The sequence below is a fragment of the Heptranchias perlo genome, unplaced genomic scaffold (genome assembly GCF_035084215.1).
Source record: "Heptranchias perlo isolate sHepPer1 unplaced genomic scaffold, sHepPer1.hap1 HAP1_SCAFFOLD_841, whole genome shotgun sequence".
NCBI classification, from domain to species: Eukaryota; Metazoa; Chordata; class Chondrichthyes; order Hexanchiformes; family Hexanchidae; genus Heptranchias; species Heptranchias perlo.
The window spans coordinates 63065-82530 of NW_027139878.1; the positions used below are offsets into that span (position 1 = coordinate 63065).

Consider the following 19466-nt stretch of genomic DNA (forward strand, 5'->3'; position numbering starts at 1 on the left):
CTCAGAAGGTTGTTAAAAAGCAGAATGGTTTGTGACTAAGTTTAAACCTAATGAACAGTGGATGCCGTTCATTCAGCACTCGGAGCAAATTCTGTGAAATACCGGGGATGAGGGACTTCAGTTAAATGGATAGACTGGAGGAAATGTACCCCACGCGTCTGATATTCAACTACAGAAGGCGCTGGTGGAGGTTTAAAAGTTTATTATTGGTTTTTACTTGGATTCACATTCGACTGTAGGCGCAGAGACACACTCGTGCGCACACACACTTGCACTCGTACGTTCTCACACACTCTCGCACACCGCACATACTCTCACCAGACACCCCATCACTCACCTCAGTTTGCCACTCTCTCCCTGCTCCCTATTGAGTGGATCTGTCCCCACAGGAGAGACCAGGGTTATAGCCCAAGCCAATCAAAACCTCTGTCCACTTGTCAATATACAAAGTGCAGAGGCTCCAGCTCCATTCTGCTGATCACGATCCAGTGTGCAGCTGTACTGCCGCCCCAGTCAAATAGCTTGCCACTAGTCACTGTCTAATCTGTCACTCGAAGAATGGGCATAAGGGTGCGATAGTGACTCTCGGAACTGCCCCTCTGCCCGAGTCCGGGGGGTGGGAAAGGAACTTGCAGAGTTACAGAGTATGATGATGAACGCAGCAGCTGACATGGCCAGGAGGAGGAGGAGGTCACTTATTACATGCTACACACACACGGGCTGGGGGAACACAATTCACTGGTACCAGGGGAATGCCAGCCTGTGACAGGGTGCGTACACGCGGGCAGTGGGCAGACTTTGGGCCGAGTGCCCAGGATTGTGGGAAAGCGGGGGACTTGGCGGAGCGACGACCATGCCTCTCGGGGTCAAAACCAACACAACTGTGGCAAAATATAATAAAATAAAACAAAATCCTCTAATAAAACCAGACTGACATGCACAAGCATCGAACTGAGTGCAGTTCCAACGTCCAGACTTTCCATCTCCCACAGTGAGTACAATCCGACAGGGGCCCAATCCCAGACACACTCAGTAATATGGCACAGTCCAATCCCAACACAGGTATCAGGGGGGGGGTGGGGGGGAAGGGTTCACTCCTCACTCCTCCAGCACCACCGTACACAAGGCATCCTCCTCATCCACAGTCAGGGTGGCAATTGCACCGTCATTGAACTCAAACGATGTCCCTCCGTCCACCACCATACAGGCGTCCCAACACCTCGATCGAACGCACATCCTGGACAGAGAGAGAGATTGATCAGTAAAAACCCGGGCTAGAGGAGCGAGGGGGAGGAGGAGCGAGGGGGAGGAGGAGCGAGGGGGAGGAGGAGCGAGGGGGAGGAGGGAGCGAGGGGAGGAGGAGCGAGGGGGAGGAGGAGCGAGGGGGAGGAGGAGCGAGGGGGAGGAGGAGCGAGGGGGAGGAGGAGCGAGGGGGAGGAGGAGTGCGAGGGGGAGGAGGAGCGAGGGGGAGGAGGAGCGAGGGGGAGGAGGAGCGAGGGGGAGGAGGAGCGAGCGGGAGGAGGATGCGAGCGGGAGGAGGAGCGAGGGGAGGAGGAGCGAGGGGGAGGAGGAGCGAGGGGGAGGAGGAGCGAGCGAGCGAGGGGAGGAGGAAGCGAGCGAGCGAGGGGGAGGAGGAGCGAGCGAGGGAGGGGGAGGGAGCGAGCGAGGGAGGGGGAGGGAGCGAGCGAGGAGGGGGAGGGAGCGAGCGAGGGAGGGGGAGGGAGCGAGCGAGGGAGGGGGAGGGAGCGAGCGAGGGAGGGGGAGGGAGCGATCGAGGGAGGGGGAGGGAGCGAGCGAGGGAGGGGAGGGAGCGAGCGAGGGAGGGGGAGGGAGGGAGTGCGAGCGAGGGAGGGGGAGGGAGCGAGCGAGGGAGGGGGAGGGGAGCGAGCGAGGGAGGGGGAGGGAGCGAGCGAGGGAGGGGAGGAGGAGCGAGCGAGGGGGAGGGAGCGAGCGAGGGGGAGGAGAAGCGAGCGGGAGGAGGAGGAGGAGCTGAGAGCGAGCGAGGGGGGAGGAGGAGAGGGACGAGCGAGCGAGGGGGAGGAGGAGCGATGCGAGCGAGGGGGGAGGAGGAAGCGAGCGAGCGAGGGGGAGGAGGAGCGAGAAGCGAGCGAGGGGGGAGGAGGAGCGAGCGATGAGCGAGGGGGAGGAGGATGCGAGCGAGCGAGGGGGAGGAGGAGGCGAGCGAGCGAGGGGGAGGAGGAGCGACCTAGCGAGCGAGGGGGAGGAGGAGCGAGCGAGCGAGGGGGAGGAGGAGTGCGAGCGAGCGAGGGGGAGGAGGAGCGAGCGAAGCGAGCGAGGGGGAGCGATGCGATAGCGAGCGAGGGGGAGCGATGCGAAGCGAGCGAGGGGGAGCGAGGGAGGGAGCGAGCGAGGGAGGGGGAGGGAGCGAGCGAGAGGGAGGGGGAGGGAGCGAGCGAGGGAGGGGGAGGGAGCGAGCGAGGGAGGGGGAGGGAGCGAGCGAGGGAGGGGGAGGGAGCGAGGCGAGGGAGGGAGGGGGAGGGAAGCGAGCGAGGGGAGGAGGAGCGAGCGTGAGAGGGCGAGAGGGAGGGGAGGAGCGAGCGAGGGAGGGGAGGGAGCGAGCGAGGGAGGGGGAGGGAGCGAGCGAGGGAGGGGGAGGGAGCGAGCGAGGGAGGGGGGAGGGAGCGAGCGGAGGGAGGGGGAGGGAGCGAGCGAGGGAGGGGGAGGGAGCGAGCGAGGGAGGGGGAGGGAGCGAGCGAGGGAGGGGGAGGGAGCGAGCGAGGGAGGGGGAGGGAGCGAGGGAGGGAGGGGGAGGGAGGGAGGGAGGAGGGAGCGAGAGAGGGAGGGAGGAGGGAGCGAGAGAGGGAGGGGGAGGGAGCGAGAGAGGGAGGGGGAGGGAGCGAGAGAGGGAGGGGGAGGGAGCGAGAGAGGGAGGGGGAGGGAGCGAGAGAGGGAGGGGGAGGGAGCGAGCGAGGGGGGAGGAGGAGCGAGCGAGGGAGGGGGAGGGAGCGAGCGAGGGAGGGGAGGGATGCGAGCGAGGGAGGGGGAGGGAGCGAGCGAGGGAGGGGGAGGGATGCGAGGAGGGAGGGAAGGGGGGAGGGAGCGAGCGAGGGAGGGGGAGGGAGCGAGCGAGGGAGGGGGAGGAGCGAGCGAGGAGGGGGAGGGAGCGAGCGAGGGAGGGGGAGGGATAGGCGAGCGAGGGAGGGGGAGGAGCGAGCGAGGGAGGGGGAGGGAGCGAGCGAGGGAGGGGGAGGGAGCGAGGAGGGAGGGGGAGGGAGCGAGGGAGGAGGGGAGGGAGCGAGGGAGGAGGGAGCGAGAGAGGGAGGGAGGAGGGAGCGAGAGAGGGAGGGGGAGGGAGCGAGAGAGGGAGGGGGAGGGAGCGAGAGAGGGAGGGGGAGGGAGCGAGAGAGGGAGGGGGAGGGAGGGAGCGAGTGAGGGAGGGGGAGGGAGGGAGCGAGTGAGGGAGCGAGCGAGGGAGGGGGAGGGAGCGAGAGAGGGAGGGGGAGGGAGCGAGAGAGGGAGGGGGAGGGAGCGAGAGAGGGAGGGGGAGGGAGCGAGAGAGGAGAGGAGGGAGCGAGAGAGGAGGGGGAGGGAGCGAGAGAGGGAGGGGGGAGGGAGCGAGAGAGGGGAGGGGGAGGGAGCGAGAGAGGGAGGGGGAGGGAGGGAGCGAGTGAGGGAGGGGGAGGGAGCGATGAGAGGGAGGGGGAGGGAGCGAGAGAGGGAGGGGGAGGGAGCGAGAGAGGGAGGGGGAGGGGAGCGAGAGAGGGAGGGGGAGGGAGGGGGAGGGCGAGGGAGGGGGAGGGAGCGAGGGAGGGGGAGGGAGGAGAGGGAGCGAGGGAGGGGGAGGGAGAGAGGGAGCGAGGGAGGATAGAGGGAGCGAGGGAGTATAGAGGAGCGAGCGAGGGAGGGGGAGGGAGAGAGAGAGGGAGGGGGAGGGAGCGAGAGAGGGAGGGGGAAGGGAGGGAGCGAGCGAGGGAGGGGGAGGGAGAGAGGGAGCGAGGGAGGATAGAGGGAGCGAGCGAGGGAGGGGGAGGGAGCGAGAGAGAGGGAGGGGGAGGGAGCGAGAGAGGGAGGGGGAGGGAGCGAGAGAGGGAGGGGGAGGGAGCGAGAGAGGGAGGGGGAGGGAGCGAGAGAGGGAGGGGAGGGAGCGAGAGAGGGAGGGGGAGGGAGCGAGAGAGGGAGGGGGAGGGAGCGAGAGAGGGAGGGGGAGGGAGGGAGCGAGCGAGCGAGGGAGCGGGAGGGAGAGAGGGAGCGAGGGAGGGGTTGGGAGCGAGGGAGGGAGGGGGAGGGAGAGAGGGAGCGAGGGAGGGGTTGGGAGCGAGGGAGGGAGGGGGAGGAGAGAGGGAGGGAGGGGGAGGGAGAGAGGGAGGGAGGGGGAGGGAGAGAGGGTGCGGGAGCGGGTGACGGGCTCATTTCCAACACTACACGCACCCTTCAAACTGCTGACACTCTGCACCCTCCTTGTGAAATGTAAACTGTTCACCTAAGCAGAGTCAACATGGTTTTATGAAAGGGAAATCATGTTTAACAAATTCATTCCAGTTTTTTGAGGATGTAACTAACAGGGTGGATAAAGGGGAACCAGTGGATGTAGTATATTTGGATTTTCAAAAGGCGTTCGATAAGGTGCCACATAAAAGGTTGTTACACAAGATAAGGGTTGGGGATAATATATTAGCATGGATAGAGGATTGGTTAAAGGTCAGAAAACAGAGAGTAGGGGATTGTCCTATGAGGGGAGATTGAGTAGAATGGGCCGATACTCTCTGGAGTTTAGAAGAATGAGAGGTGATCTCATTGAAACATATAAGATTCTGAGTGGACTTGACAGGGTAGATGCTGAGAGGCTGTTTCCCCTGGCTGGAGAGTCTCGAACTAGGGGGCACAGTCTCGGGATAAGGGGTCGGCCATTTAGGACTGAGATGAGGAGGAATTTCTTCACTCAGAGGGTTGTGAATCTTTGGAGGGCTGTGGATGCCGAGTCATTGAGTATATTCAAGGCTGAGATCGGTAGATTTTTGGACTCTAAGGGGAATCAAGGGATATGGGGATCGGGCAGGAAAGTGGAGTTGAGGCTGAAGATCAGCCATGATCTGATTGAATGGCGGAGCAGACTCGAGGGGCCGAATGGCCTACTCCTGCTCCTATGTTCTTAGGTCGCATAGACTAGGCTTTTATTAGTACAGAAGATTAATGGGTGATCTAATTGTGGTGTTTAAGATGATTAAAGGATTTGATAGGGTGGATAGAGAGAAACTATTTTCTCTGGTGGGGGGAGTCCAGAACAAGGGGACATAACCTTAAAATGAGAGCTCGGCCGTAGAGGAGTGATGTCAGGGAAACATTTCTTCACACAAAGGGGAGTGGAAATCTGGAACTCTCCCCCTCCCCCTAAAAGTTGTGGATGCTGGGGGTCATTTGGAGCTTTCAAGACTGAGATTGATCAGATTTGTGTTGGGTAAGGGTATCAAGGGATATGGAACAAAGGCGGGTAAATGGAGTTGAGGTATAGAACAGCCATGATCTCATTAAATGGTGAAACAGGCCCGAGGAGCTGAATGGCCTCCTCCTGTCCCGATGTTCCTATTCAGCCTCTTGAGCCTGCTCCGTCATTCAGTTAGATCATGGCCGATCTGTACCATTTTACCCCCACTTTGCTCCATATCCCTTGATAGGAACATAAAGCAACTGTCAAACAATCTCTCAGGGTTGAATCTATCTATACATTACTAGAAGTCTTGTGTCTGCAGGCACTTCCCGCTGTCACTCTTTACGTCTATCTTTTCCATTATAAGTTTCTCTGTCCACATGTATAATGGGAATTGCCTATGTAAACTCGTCACATGGTAACTACACAGTCTGGCCACCAGGCAGTGCTGTTACCCTTTCCTCACAAATCACTGACTGACAATTTTTGAGCTGCCATTTCATAGAAAGGTCACAGCAAAGAGGGAAGCCATTTGGCCCATCGAGTCCGTGCTGGCTCTATGCAACAGCAATCCAGCTAGTCCCACTCCTGCCCTATCCCCGTAGCCTTGCAAATTTTTTCCTTTCTAAAGTTCCTTTTTGAAGGCCATGATTGAATCTGCCTCCACCCCCACGAGCAGTGCATTCCAGATCCTAACCACTCGCTGTGTAAAGAAGTTTTTCCTCATGTCACCTTTGGTTCTTTTGCCAATCACCTTAAATCTGTGTCCTCTGGTTCTTGACCCTTCTGCCAATGGGAACAGTTTCTCTCTATCTACTCTGTCTAGACCCTTCATGATTTTGAATACCTCGATCAAATCTCCTCGCAACCGTCTCTGTTCCAAGGAGGAACAACCCCAGCTTCTCCAGTCTATCCACGTAACTAAAGTCCCTCATCCCTGGAATCATTCTAGTAAATCTCTTCTGCACCCTCTCTAAGGCCTTCACATCTTTCCTAAAGTGCGGTGCCCAGAACTGGACACAATACTCCAGTTGTGGCCGAACCAGTGTTTTATAAAGGTTCATCATGACTTCCTTGCTTTTGTATTCTATGCCTCTATTTATAAAGCCCAGGATCCTGTCTGCTTTTCTAACCACTTTCTCAACCCACCCTTCAGTGATTTGTGCACATATACCCCCAGATTTCTCTGTTCCTGTACCCCTTTTAGAATTGTGCCCTCTAGTTTATATTGCCTCTCCTCGTTCTTCCTACCAAAATGTATCACTTTGCATTTTTCTGCATTAAATTTCATCTGCCACGTGTCCGCCCATTCCACCAGCCTGTCTATATCCTCTGGAAGTCTATCACTATCCTCTCACTGTTTACTACACTTCCAAGTTTTGTGTCATCTGCAAATTTTGAAACTGCCCTGTACACCCAAGTCCAAGTCATAATATATATCAAGAAAAGCAGTGGTCCCAGCACCGACCCCTGGGGAACACCACTGTACACCTCCCTCCAGTCCGAAAAAACAACCGTTCACCACTACTCTCTGTTTCCTGTCACTTAGCCAATTCTGTATCCATGTTGCTACTGCCCCCTTTATTCCATGGGCTTCAACTTTGGTGACAAACCGACCGTGCGGCACTTTATCAAACGTCTTTTGAAAGTCCATATACACCACATCAACTAACTTGATTGAGGTTTTTGACGAGGTAACAGAGAGGGTCGATGCAGGGCAATGCCATTGAACACGATTTGCCTTTAACAAATCTGTGCTGGCTTTCCCTAATCAATCCACACTCGCCCAAGTGACTGTTAATTCTGTCCCGGATTATCATTTCTAAAAGTTTCCCCACCACTGAGGTTAAACTGACTGGCCTGTAGTTACTGGGTTTATCATCCTCTGGCACCACCCCCCATATCTAAGGATGTTTGGAAGATTATGGCCAGTACCTCTGCAATTTCCACCCTTACTTCCCTCAGCAACCTAGGATGCATCCCATCCGGACCGGGTGACTTATCTACTTTAAGTACACCTAGCCTTTCAAGTACCTCTTCTTTATCAATTTTTAGTCCATCCAGTAACTCAACTATATCTTCCTTTACTGAGACTCTGGCAGCATCTTCTTCCTTGGTAAAGGCAGATGCAAAGTTCTCATTTAATACCTCAGCCATGCCCTCTGCCTCCATGAGTAGATCTCCTTTACGGTCCCTAATCGGCCCCTCCGCTCCTCTTACTACCCGTTTACTGTTTATATGCTTATAGAAGACTTTAGGATTCCCTTTTATGTTGGCCGCCAGTCTATTCTCATACTCTCTCTTTGCCCCTCATTTCTTTTTTCGCTTTTGCTCTGAACTTTCTATATTCTGCCTGGTTCTCACTTGTGTTATCAACCTGACATCTGTCACACACCCCTTTTTTCTGTTTTCATCTTACTCACTATCTCTTTTGTCATCCAGGGAGCTCTGGCTTTAGTTGCCCCACCTTTCTGCCTCGTGGGAATGTACCTAGATGTACCCAATCCAGCTCCTCTTTATAGGCCGTCCACTGTGAATTACAGTTTTGCTGCCAATCTTTGATTCCAATTTACCCGGGCCAGATCTGTTCTCATCCCATTGAAATTGGCCCTCCTCCAATTGAGTGGTTCAGGGTAGCTGCTCAGTCTGACGAAAGGTGGAAAGTGGAGTTCAAGTGATTGGTGATGGGACCACTGTTGTTCACAATTTACATTAACGATTTGGATTTGGGAATCAGAAGTATATTTCAAAATTTGCAGACGATACCTAAATTGAGGGATGTGGTTAATACAAAGGAAGAATGTGTCAAAACGCAAGAGGACATTAATAAACTTGCAGAATGGGCATGTAATTGGCAAATGATAAGTGTGAGGTGGTACATTTTGATAGGAAGAATAAGGAGGGCCACATACTGCTTGGATAATAGTCTAAAACGGGAGAGAAGGTGCAAAGGGATCGAGGGGTACAGATACACATCACTAAAAGTAGCGACGCAGATTAATAAGACCATAAAAAAGGCAAATCGAGCACTGGGGTCATTTCTGGAGGGATAGAATTGAAAAGCAGGGAAGTTATGTTAAACTTGTACAGAACCTTGGTTAGACCACACTTGGAGTACTGTGCACAGTTTCTGGTGTCCATATTCTCAAAATGATGGAGACATTGGAGAAGGTGCAAAAAAGATTCACAAGCATGATACCAGAATGGTGAGGATATACTTATCAGGAAAGGCTGAACAGGCTGGGGCTCTTTTCTCTAGAAAAGAGAAGGCTGAGGGGTCACCTGATAGAGGTCTTCAAGATAATGCATGGGTTTGATGGGGTAGATGTAGAGGAAATGTTTCCCAATTGTGGGGAAGTCCAAACTAGAGATCATAAATATGAAATAGCGGCTAATAAATCCAATAGGGGATTCGGGAGAAACTTCTTTACCCAGAGAGTGGTGAGAATGTGGAACTCACTCCCACAAGGAGTAGTTGAGGCGAATAATATAGATACATTTAAGGGGAAGCCAGGGATACACATAAGGGAGAAAGGAATAGAAGATATGCTGATAGGGTGAGATGAAGTAGGGAGGGAGGAGGCTCGTGTGGAGCATAACACCGGCATAGACCAGTCGGGCCGAATGGCCCGTTTCTGTGCTGTAAATTCTATGTAATGTAAATTAAAAATAAAACCTACCTGAAGATAAAACCAAGATGGTAGACGGACACTGAAAATGTGCATAGACGGGCACAGAGCACCCAGTGGCCAACTGTGTAATTACAGTGTGACCAGTTTACATAGGAAAAACCCATTATAAATGTAGAGACAGGAATTTAAAATGGGGAAAAGCTGAAACAGAAAGTGTGACGAACAATGTGAGAGTGTGAAGTCCCGTTGAGCAGAAAGGAAGAGGTGCGCACAGACGCAGCGTTAGTAATAAGATATAGATTGATAGATATGGGACACACAGCCCTGGGCAGCTCCCAGCTCCCGTCACGCGATGAGAGACACACACTTGCTGGTGAAGCCACGGTGCTGACTGCTGGTGAACACTCGGTTCACGATGGGCTCCCGGATACTGAAGAAGATCTTCGGCTCCTCAGGGCGGAATATCAGCGACTCGTTGTAGTGATCAGTGACTGGAGGGAGGAAAGGATGGGTTAAGCTGACCATTCAATCTACATCAGATCAAAGCATCAGATACAGGCACTGGCAAAGCAGAGGCAATGTCATGGAGATAGTGGGTGTTATCAGAAAGAGAAGGGAGTAGGGGCCGAGGGAGGTGGGGGCCGAGGGAGCGATAGATGTGAGTGAGGGTGGCCTGAGGGGGAGGTGGGGGTGAGCAGGGAGATGGTCAATTGGTTGAATGGAGCCTGAAAAGGGACAAGATCGTTGGACCTTCACCTATTGAAACATATAAAATTCTGACACGGCTAGACAGACTGGATGCAGGGAGGACATTTCCCCTGGCTGGGGGGGGATCCAGAACGAGGGGTCACAGTCTCAGGATACGGGGTAGGACATTAGGACTGAGATGAGGAGAAATTTCTTCACTCAGAGGGTGGTGAACCTGTGGAATTCTCTACCACAGAAAGCAGTGGAGGCCAAGTCACTGAATATATTTAAGGAGCGAGATAGATTTCTAGACACAAAAGGCATGAAGGGGTATGGGGAGAGAGCGGGAATATGGTATTGAGATAGAGGATCAGCCATGATCATATCGAACGGCAGAGCAGGCTCGAAGGGCCGAATGGCCTACTCCTGCTCCTATTTTCTATGTTTCTACGACACATATTCTTCTGTCAGAGATCCCGGGGACCGACGGCTGGGACCCCGGGGACCGGACGGCTGGGACCCCGGGACCGGACGGCTGGGACCCCGGGGACCGGACGGCTGGGACCCCGGGGACCGGACGGCTGGACCCCGGGGACCGGACGGCTGGGACCCCGGGGACCGGACGGCTGGGACCCCGGGGACCGGACGGCTGGGACCCGGGACCGGACGCTGGGACCCCGGGGACCGACGGCTGGGACCCCGGGGACCGGACGGCTGGGACCCCGGGGACCGGACGGCTGGGACCCCGGGGACCGGACGGCTGGGGACCCCGGGGACCGGACGGCCGGTTTGCTTAAGCTGACTCTGGCCTGCTGGTACGTGCCAAGCAGCAGTTTCCCACTCGCTCTCACCTCGTTCCACAAACTCGCGATCGATGGGCAGATCCACACAGCTCCTTTGTTTAGCTAAAGGACAGAGGACAGAGGGTCAGTCTCAGGCACTCCCTGATTGAAGGGCCCTTGGTAAGGCTAGCCCTGCACAACAAAACCCTTCCTTCCCCTCCCAAACCCAGGCCTCAGAGAGAGGCCATGGCTTACAGCAAGCCCGTAACCAGACAGCCTGCACAATGGTGACGAGCACCAAGGCACCCTACACAACTCACATCCCACTCATTTCTCCCTGGTATGGCCCCTTATTTGACCCTGTAAGTCCAAGGGGACACAGACCTGAAAGATGCACAACTGGTTTAGCCATTCATCACCAGATCTGCCTGGACCACATCAAGCACTATCGGGTCCTGCTCTCCTCTGCAAACTGCTCACTATTCCAGGATCATCCTGGAATACAAAGATAACCCTCTCGGCTTCTCTTCACTACAAACCGCCTTCTTAAACCCCTCTCCCCTGACCCCTCCACCCCCACCTCCAACAATAAGTGCGAGGAGCTCATGGACTTCTTTGTCACTAAGATTGAGACCATCTGTTCAGCTGCCTCTGCTGCTTCCCTCTTCCCCCTAGCCCACCAAGCATAACTTCCCGTACGGCTCCCCCCTGCCCTAGCACTGAACTCACATCTTTCTCTAGTTTCTCTCCTATCTCCCATCATGCCCTCTCTGAGCTCATCTTGACCATGAGACCCATCTCCTGCTCTCTCGACCCTGTTCCCACGAAACTGCTGACCACCCAACTTCCCTTCCTGTTGTCACCTCCCAAATCCGTGCCCATCTTTCCCACAACTCCGTGTTTGAATCCCTCCAATCAGGTTTCCGTCCCTGCCACAATACTGAAACGACCCTTATCAACGTCACAAATGACCTCCTATGTGACTGAGACCGTGGTAAACTATCCCTCCTCATCCTTCTCCACCTGTCTGCAACCTTTGACGCATTGACCACACCATCCTCCGGCGTCCAGCTGGGTGGGACTGCGCTCGCCTGGTTCCATTCTTATCCATCCAGTCGTAGCCAGAGAATCACCTGCAATGGCTCCTCTTCCCACTCCCTCACCGTTACCTCTGGAATCCCCCAGGATCTATCCTTGGCCCCCTCCTATTCCTCATCTACATGCTGCCCCTCGGCGACATCATCCGAAAACTCAATGTCAGGTTCCACATGTACGCTGACAACACCCAGCTCTCCCTCACCACCACCTCCCTCGACCCCTCCACTCTCTCTCATTGGTCACACTGCTCGACTGACATCCAGTACTGGATGAGCAGAAATTTCTCCAATTAAATATTGGGAAGACTGAAGCCATTGTCTTCAGTCCCGCCACAACTCCGTTCCCTCGTCACCGACTCCATCCTCTCCCCGGTCACTGTCTGAGGCTGAACCAGGCCGTTCACACCTCGGCCTCCTGTTTGACCCTGAGATGAGCTTCTGACCCCATATTCTCTCCATCACCAGACCGCCGACTTCCCCCTCCGTAACATCGCCCGTCTCCGCCCCGTCTCAGCTCATCTGCTGCTGAAACCCTCATCAATGCCTTTATTACCTCCAGACTCCACTATTCCAATGCTCTTCTGCCCGGCCTCCCATCCTCACCCTCCATAAACTTGAGCCCATCCAAAACTCTGCTGCCCCGTATCCTAACTCGCACCAAGTCCCGTTCACCCATCACCCCCTGTGCTCACTGACCCACATTGGCTCACGGTCCGGGAACGCCTCGATTTTAAAATTCTCATCCATGTTTTCAAATCCCTCCATGGCCCTCGCCCCTCCCTATCTCTGTAACCTTCCTCCAGCCCCACAACCCTCTCCCCGGACCCGAATGATCTCTCAGACCAGCTCGTGATTCACACCCAGTCACTCACCAATCGACAGGAGATCTTCCACTTCCTGACTGGCCAACTTGTTAATATTATAGGACCTGAAAGGAAAGAAAAAAGAGTCACAGACAATAGCTCAGCCTCCCGTCCCCCTCCCAGACAACCGCCCCTCCCCCGCCCAGACACGGGCCCCTCCCCCGCCCAGACACGGGCCCCTCCCCCGCCCAGACACGGGCCCCTCCCCCGCCCAGACACGGGCCCCTCCCCCGCCCAGACACGGGCCCCTCCCCCGCCCAGACACGGGCCCCTCCCCCGCCCAGACACGGGCCCCTCCCCCGCCCAGACACGGGCCCCTCCCCCGCCCAGACACGGGCCCCTCCCCCGCCCAGACACGGGCCCCTCCCCCGCCCAGACACGGGCCCCTCCCCCGCCCCAGACACGGGCCCCTCCCCCGCCCAGACACGGGCCCCTCCCCCGCCCAGACACGGGCCCCTCCCCCGCCCAGACACTGGCCCCTCACCCTCTGGACAACGCCCCGGCCCCTCCCTCCCCCGCCCCGACACCGGCCCCTCCCACCCCCGCCCCTCTCTCCCCCGCGCAGACACCGGCCCCTCCCCCTCGCAGACACCGGCCCCTCCCCCTCGCAGACACCGGCCCCTCCCCTCGCAGACACCGGCCCCTCCCCCTCGCAGACACCGGCCCCTCCCCCTCGCAGACACCGGCCCCTCCCCCTCGCAGACACCGGCCCCTCCCCCTCGCAGACACCGGCCCCTCCCCCTCGCAGACACCGGCCCCTCCCCCTCGCAGACACCGGCCCCTCCCCCTCGCAGACACCGGCCCCCCTCCCCGCGCAGATACCCCGCCCCTCCCTCCCCTCTATAAGGGTGGCATATGGCAATCTATATATGGCAATATCCTGTATAAACCCAACAGCCGTCTATATTTATTATTTCAATCACTCACAGTGACCCCCCCGCCCCAGTGCTCCCTCCCGTCACCGCTCTCCATGCCCTCACCTTCCCCCCCCCCCCCGACCCCTGCCCCATGTCCCCCTCTCTGTGACCCCCCCCCCCGACTTCTCTTACCAGGCCCTGGAGCCGGTTCCAGTACACACGTTGAGCCCAGAGTTCTTGTGCTTCTCCCAGGGTCCGTCATCAATAGAGATCTCATAGTATGAGGCCCTATGGAGCGAGAATTTAAGACTTGGTTTGTGGGAATGAAACCCGAGCCTGCACAAAACAGAACATATCCCAGGTCAGGCGCAAGATCTCAGGCCTACCAATCTAACACAGCAGACCCACTCCCACAGAATGGAAAGGGAAGCCTTGGGGGTGAGGAAGGGACAGAGAAACATTCCCAGCGTCAAACCAGCTCACACATCATTAGGAGTGGACAAGACTGAGGGACAGTGCGTCCTCTCTGGGAATCACTCCCAATCTCCGTCCCTCTCCCCCCACCCCTCTCTCTCTCTGGTGCTGTTGTGTTTCCAGCTCATTCTGTAGATATTCCAGGTGTACCCCTGTGTCTGTGCCAGCCCAGCAGCCTAAGCTGTACAGACCTGTGGTATCGCTGCCTGCTTCGGCACATATACAGGACCCAGCACCCTGCAAATAGCCTGTCACTGATAGGAGTGGCTCTAACCACACCCAGATGGGTACGGTATAAAGGGGTACGGTAGCATAGTGGTTATGTACTGGGCTAGTAATCCAGAGGCCCGGACTAAAATCCAGAGTCATGAGTTCAAATCCCGCCACGGCAGCTGGCGAATTTAAATTCAATTAAATAAAATCTGGAATTAAAATACTAGTATCAGTAATGGTGGCCATGAACTACCGGATTGTCGTAAAAACCCATCTGGTTCACTAATGTCCTTTAGGGAAGGAAACCTGCCGTCCTTACCCGGTCTGGGCCTATATGTGGACTCCAGACCCACAGCAATGTGGTTGATTCTGAAATGGCCCAGCAAGACACTCAGTTGTTCAAGAAGGCGGCTCACCGCCACCTTCTCAAGGGCAATTAGGGATGGGCAATAAATGCCGCCTCGCCAGCGATACCCACATCCCATAAACAAATAAAAAGACTGGCCACCCGGGTAACAGCGACTGCAGGCTGAGATTTCACTCACACCTCTCGGGATGTGGACGATGGTGACGGGGTGGTAATTACTGCCACCCCTAGTTTCTCTCAGCAGCAATGGGGAGTGGTTTGCTCGGACACTCCAGAGAGCGTTGGGAGTTAACCACGTAATGTGGGACTGGAGTCATGTTAGGCCCAGACTGGGGAGGGAGCAAGACTGGAGTCACATTCAGCGCCAGACGGAGCCGACACTCCTCACGGAGGGAGGATTACTCACCGAGAGGGACAGTGACTCTCCCACAAACACCTCATTCAGCGCACGCACCGGCAGCAGCTGTGGATCAGAGTTCACCAGACTCCACGAAGCTATAAGGGGAGAGAGACTGACTCAACACGTAACATATGGTACGGGGGGGGGGAAAGAGACGGGGAAAGAGACAGAGACGGGGGGGGGCGAGGGAGAGACGGGGGGGGGGGCGAGGGAGAGACGGGGGGGGGGGCGAGGGAGAGACGGGGGGGGGGGCGAGGGAGAGACGGGGGGGGGGGCGAGGGAGAGACGGGGGGGGGGGCGAGGGAGAGACGGGGGGGGGGGGAGAGGGAGGGGCGGGGGGGGGGCGGGGGAGGGGCGGGGGGGGGGCGGGGGGGGGCGCGCGAGGGAGAGACGGGGGGGGGGGCGCGCGAGGGAGGGGGGCGCGCGAGGGAGGGGGGGCGCGAGGGAGGGGGGGGGGGGGGGCGAGGGAGAGACGGGGGGGGGGCGAGGGAGAGACGGGGGGGGGGGCGAGGGAGAGACGGGGGGGGGGCGAGGGAGAGACGGGGGGGGGGCGGGGGAGAGGACGGGGGGGGGGGCGCGCGAGGGGGGGGGGGCGCGCGAGAGGGAGGGGGGGGGGCGCGCGAGGGAGGGGGGGGGCGCGCGAGGCGAGGGGGGGGGGGGGCGCGAGGGAGGGGGGGGGGGGCGCGAGGGAGGGGGGGGGGGGCGACGAGGGAGGGGGGGGGGGGCGCGAGGAGGGGGGGGGGGGGGCGCGAGGGAGGGGGGCGAGGGAGAGACGGGGGGGGGCGAGGGAGAGACGGGGGGGGGGCGAGGGAGAGACGGGGGGGGGGCGAGGGAGACGGGGGGGGGGCGAGGGAGAGACGGGGGGGGGGCGAGGGAGAGACGGGGGGGGGGCGAGGGGAGAGACGGGGGGGGGGCGAGGGAGAGACGGGGGGGGGGCGAGGGAGAGGACGGGGGGGGGGCGAGGGAGAGACGGGGGGGGGGCGAGGGAGAGACGGGGGGGGGGGCTGAGGGAGAGACGGGGGGGGGGCGAGGGAGAGACGGGGGGGGGGCGAGGGAGAGACGGGGGGGGGGGCGAGGGAGAGACGGGGGGGGGGGCGAGGGAGAGACGGGGGGGGGGGCGAGGGAGAGACGGGGGGGGGGCGAGGAGAGACGGGGGGGGGGCGAGGGAGAGACGGGGGGGGGGCGAGGGAGAGACGGGGGGGGGGCGGGGGGGAGACGGGAAGAGAAAGTGAGAGAGGGAGAGAGAGCTCGCGTGCGCAAGAGGGATTAGAACATAAGAAATAGGAGCAGGTGTAGGCCATTCGGCCCCTCGAGCCTGCTCCGCCATTCTATCAGATCATGGCTGATCTTCAACTCAACTCCACTTTCCCGCCCGATCCCATATCCCTTGATTCCCCAAGAGTCCAAAAATCATATCAATCTCAGCCTTGAATATATTCAATGACTGAGCATCCACAGCCTCTGGGGTAGAGAATTCCAAAGATTCACCAAGCTCAGTGAGAAATCCTCCTCATCTCAGTCCTAAATGTCTGACCCCTTATCCTGAGACTATGCCCCCTAGTTCTAGACTCTCCAGCCAGGGGAAACAGCCTCTCAGCATCTACCCTGTCAAGCCATGATCTGATTGAATGGCGGATTAGGCTTGAGGGGCCGTACGGCCTACTCCTGCTCCTATTTCTTTTGGTCATTCTCAACATTTCCTGCTAAATCCGAACCCCACTCCCAAGATTCCCTGCTCAATCCAAAACAATTCCCACATTCCTTGCTCAATCTGAACCACACTGCCAACATTCCTTGCTGAATCCAAACCCATTCCAACAGATATTCTGCTTTAGATACTGTTGGGGGAGATGGCTTATCAGGGGAAAGCAGCAAGAGCCAGGTTCGAGGCACCACGGGTGCACAGGAGGGGAGGAAGAAGAGTGGCAGGGCTATAGTGATAGGGGATTCAATTGTAAGGGGAACAGATAGGCATTTCTGCGGCTGCAAATGTGACTCAGGATGGTATGTTGCCTCCCTGGTGCTAGGGTCAAGGATGTCACGGAGCGGCTGCAGGACATTCTGGAGAGGGAGGGTGAACAGCCAGTAGTCGTGGTCCATATTGGTACCAACGACATAGGTTAAAAAAGGGATGAGGTCCTGCAAGGTGAATTCAAGGAGTTAGGAGATAAATTAAAAAGCAGGACTTCAAAGGTAGTGATCTCAGGATTACTACCGGTTGCCACGTGCTAGTGAGTATAGGAACAGGAGATAGACAGGATGAATGCGTGGCTGCAGGGATGATGTAGGAGGGAGAGATTTAGATTCCTGGGACATTGGGACCGGTTCTGGGGAAGGTGGGACCTGTACAAGCGGGACGGGTTACACCCGAGCAGGACTGGGACCAATGTCCTCGCGGGGGTGTTTGCTAGTGCTGTTGGGGAAGGTTTAAACTAGAGTGGCAGGGGGATGGGAACCTGAGCGGGGAGTCAGAAGGGAATAAAGTTGAGAGCAGCAAGAGAGGGGAAGACCCAGGGGAAATCTACAATACAAATAGTACAAACAGTTGTTCAAGAACAAGTGAAAGGGAAAAGCGTAGAGCAGCGAAAGTGTACTTGAGGCACGACAGATAAAATAAAAACTAGAAGGCGTAAGGCGATTAACCCAGCATCAAAGCTGTGGCAGGGGGTTGGGAACCTGAGCAGGGAGACAGAGGAAAGCGTGTCAGGAAGGGACAGAAGGTATGGAGTAAAAGGTAAAGTGTTAAAAAGGGAAAAGCAGGAACTAAGTGTCACAAAACATATTTGAAAGTTCTTTATCTGAATGCACGTAGCATTCGTAACAAAATAGACGAGTTAACGGCACAATTAACTACGTATGGGTATGATCTTGTGGCCATTACAGAAACATGGCTGCAGGGTGACAACGACTGGGAATTAAATATGCCAGGGTATTTAACAATCAGGAAGGACAGGCAGTAAGGAAGGGGAGGTGGGGTGGCTATGTTAATAAAGGAAGGAATCACTGTAATACAGAGAAATGATATTGGGACAAAGGATCAGGACAATGAAACAGTTTGGGTAGAGATAAGGAATAATAAGGGGCAAAAAACACTAGTGGGCGTAGTATATAGGCCTCCTAATAGTTGCAACTCTGCTGGAAGAAGTATTAATCAGGAAATAGTCAGGGCATGTAATAAGGGAACAGCTATAATTATGGGGGATTTTAACTATCATATTAACTGGACAAATCAAATTGGGCAGGGCAGCCTTGAGGAAGAGTTTATTGAGTGTATTAGGGATGGATTTCTTGAGCAGTATGTAACTGATCCTACAAGGGGGCAAGAAACCTTGGACCTGGTCCTGTGTAATGAGCCAGGATTAATTAATAATGTCCTAGTTAAGGATCCCCTTGAATGAGTGACCATAACATGGTTACATTCCATATCCAATTAGAGGGTGAGAAGGTTGGTTCTCAAACAAGCGTACTGAGCTTGAATAAAGGAGACTATGATGGTATGAGAGCGGAATTGATTAAAGTGGACTGGGAAAATAGATTAAAGGGTAAGACGGTACATGAGCAGTGGTGTTCATTCAAGGAGTTATTTTACAACTTTCAAAAAAATATATATTCCACTGAGGAAAAAGGGTGTAAAAGAAATGACAGCCATCCGTGGCTAAGTAAAGAAATTAAGGATAGTATCCGACTAAAAACAAGGACATATAAGGTAGCCAAACTTAGTGGGAGGATAGAAGATTGGGAAGTCTTCAAAAGACAGCAAAAAGTAACGAAAGGATTGATTAAGAAAGGGAAGATAGATTATGAAAATAAATTAGCAAAAAATATAAAAACAGATAGCAAGAGTTCCTACAGTTATATAAAAAGAAAAGGGTGGCTAAGGCAAACGTAGGTCCCTTAGAGGATGAGACCGAGAAATTAATGGTGGGAAACATGGAGATGGCAAAAATGCTGAACAAATATTTTGTTTCAGTCTTTACGTAGAGGACACTAAGAATATCCCAACACTGGACAAACAGGGGGCTCTAGGGGTGGGGAGGAGCTAAATACGATTAAAATCACTCAGGAATTGGTACTCAGTAAATTAATGGGACTCAAGGCGGATAAATCCCCTGGACCTGATGGCTTACATCCTCGGGTCTTGAGGGAAGTGGCAGTAGGGATTGTGGATGCTTTGGTAATAATTTTTCCAACATTCCCTGGACTCGGCAAAGGTCCCGGCAGATTGGAAAACTGCCAATGTAACACCCTTATTTAAAAAGGGTAGTAGGCAGAAGGCTGGAAATTATAGACCAGTTAGCCTACATCTGTGGTGGGTAAAATTTTGGAGTCTATTATTAAGGAGACAGTAGCGGAACATTTGGATAAACATAATTTAACATGGACAAAGTCAGCATGGCTTTATGAAGGGGAAGTCATGTCTGACAATTTGCTTGAGTTCTTTGAGGACATAACGTACAGGGTGGATAAAGGGGAACCAGTGGACGTAGTGTATTTAGACTTCCAGAAGGCATTCGACAAGGTGCCACATAAAAGATTATTGCTCAAGATAAAGAATCACTGGATTGGGGGTAATATTCTGGCATGGGTGGAGGATTGGGTTATCTAACAGGAAGCAGAGAGTTGGGATAAATGGTTCATTCTCGGGACTGGCAACCAGTAGCCAGTGGTGTTCCGCAGGGGTCGGTGCTGGGTCCCCAACTCTTTACAA

General features: G+C 55.8%; 1 protein-coding gene across 1 annotated transcript; it reads right to left on the reverse strand.

The window, feature by feature from the left end:
* Positions 1-185: 185 nt before the first annotated feature.
* LOC137319414 (NAD kinase 2, mitochondrial-like) lies at positions 186-13654 on the reverse strand (the record flags this gene model as incomplete). Its single annotated transcript, XM_067981632.1, has 5 exons — positions 186-1237; positions 9386-9509; positions 10557-10610; positions 12457-12512; positions 13497-13654. Coding segments are annotated over 5 exons (531 nt in total), but the record flags the coding sequence as incomplete, so codon positions are not given.
* Between the last annotated feature and the right edge of the window lie 5812 nt (positions 13655-19466).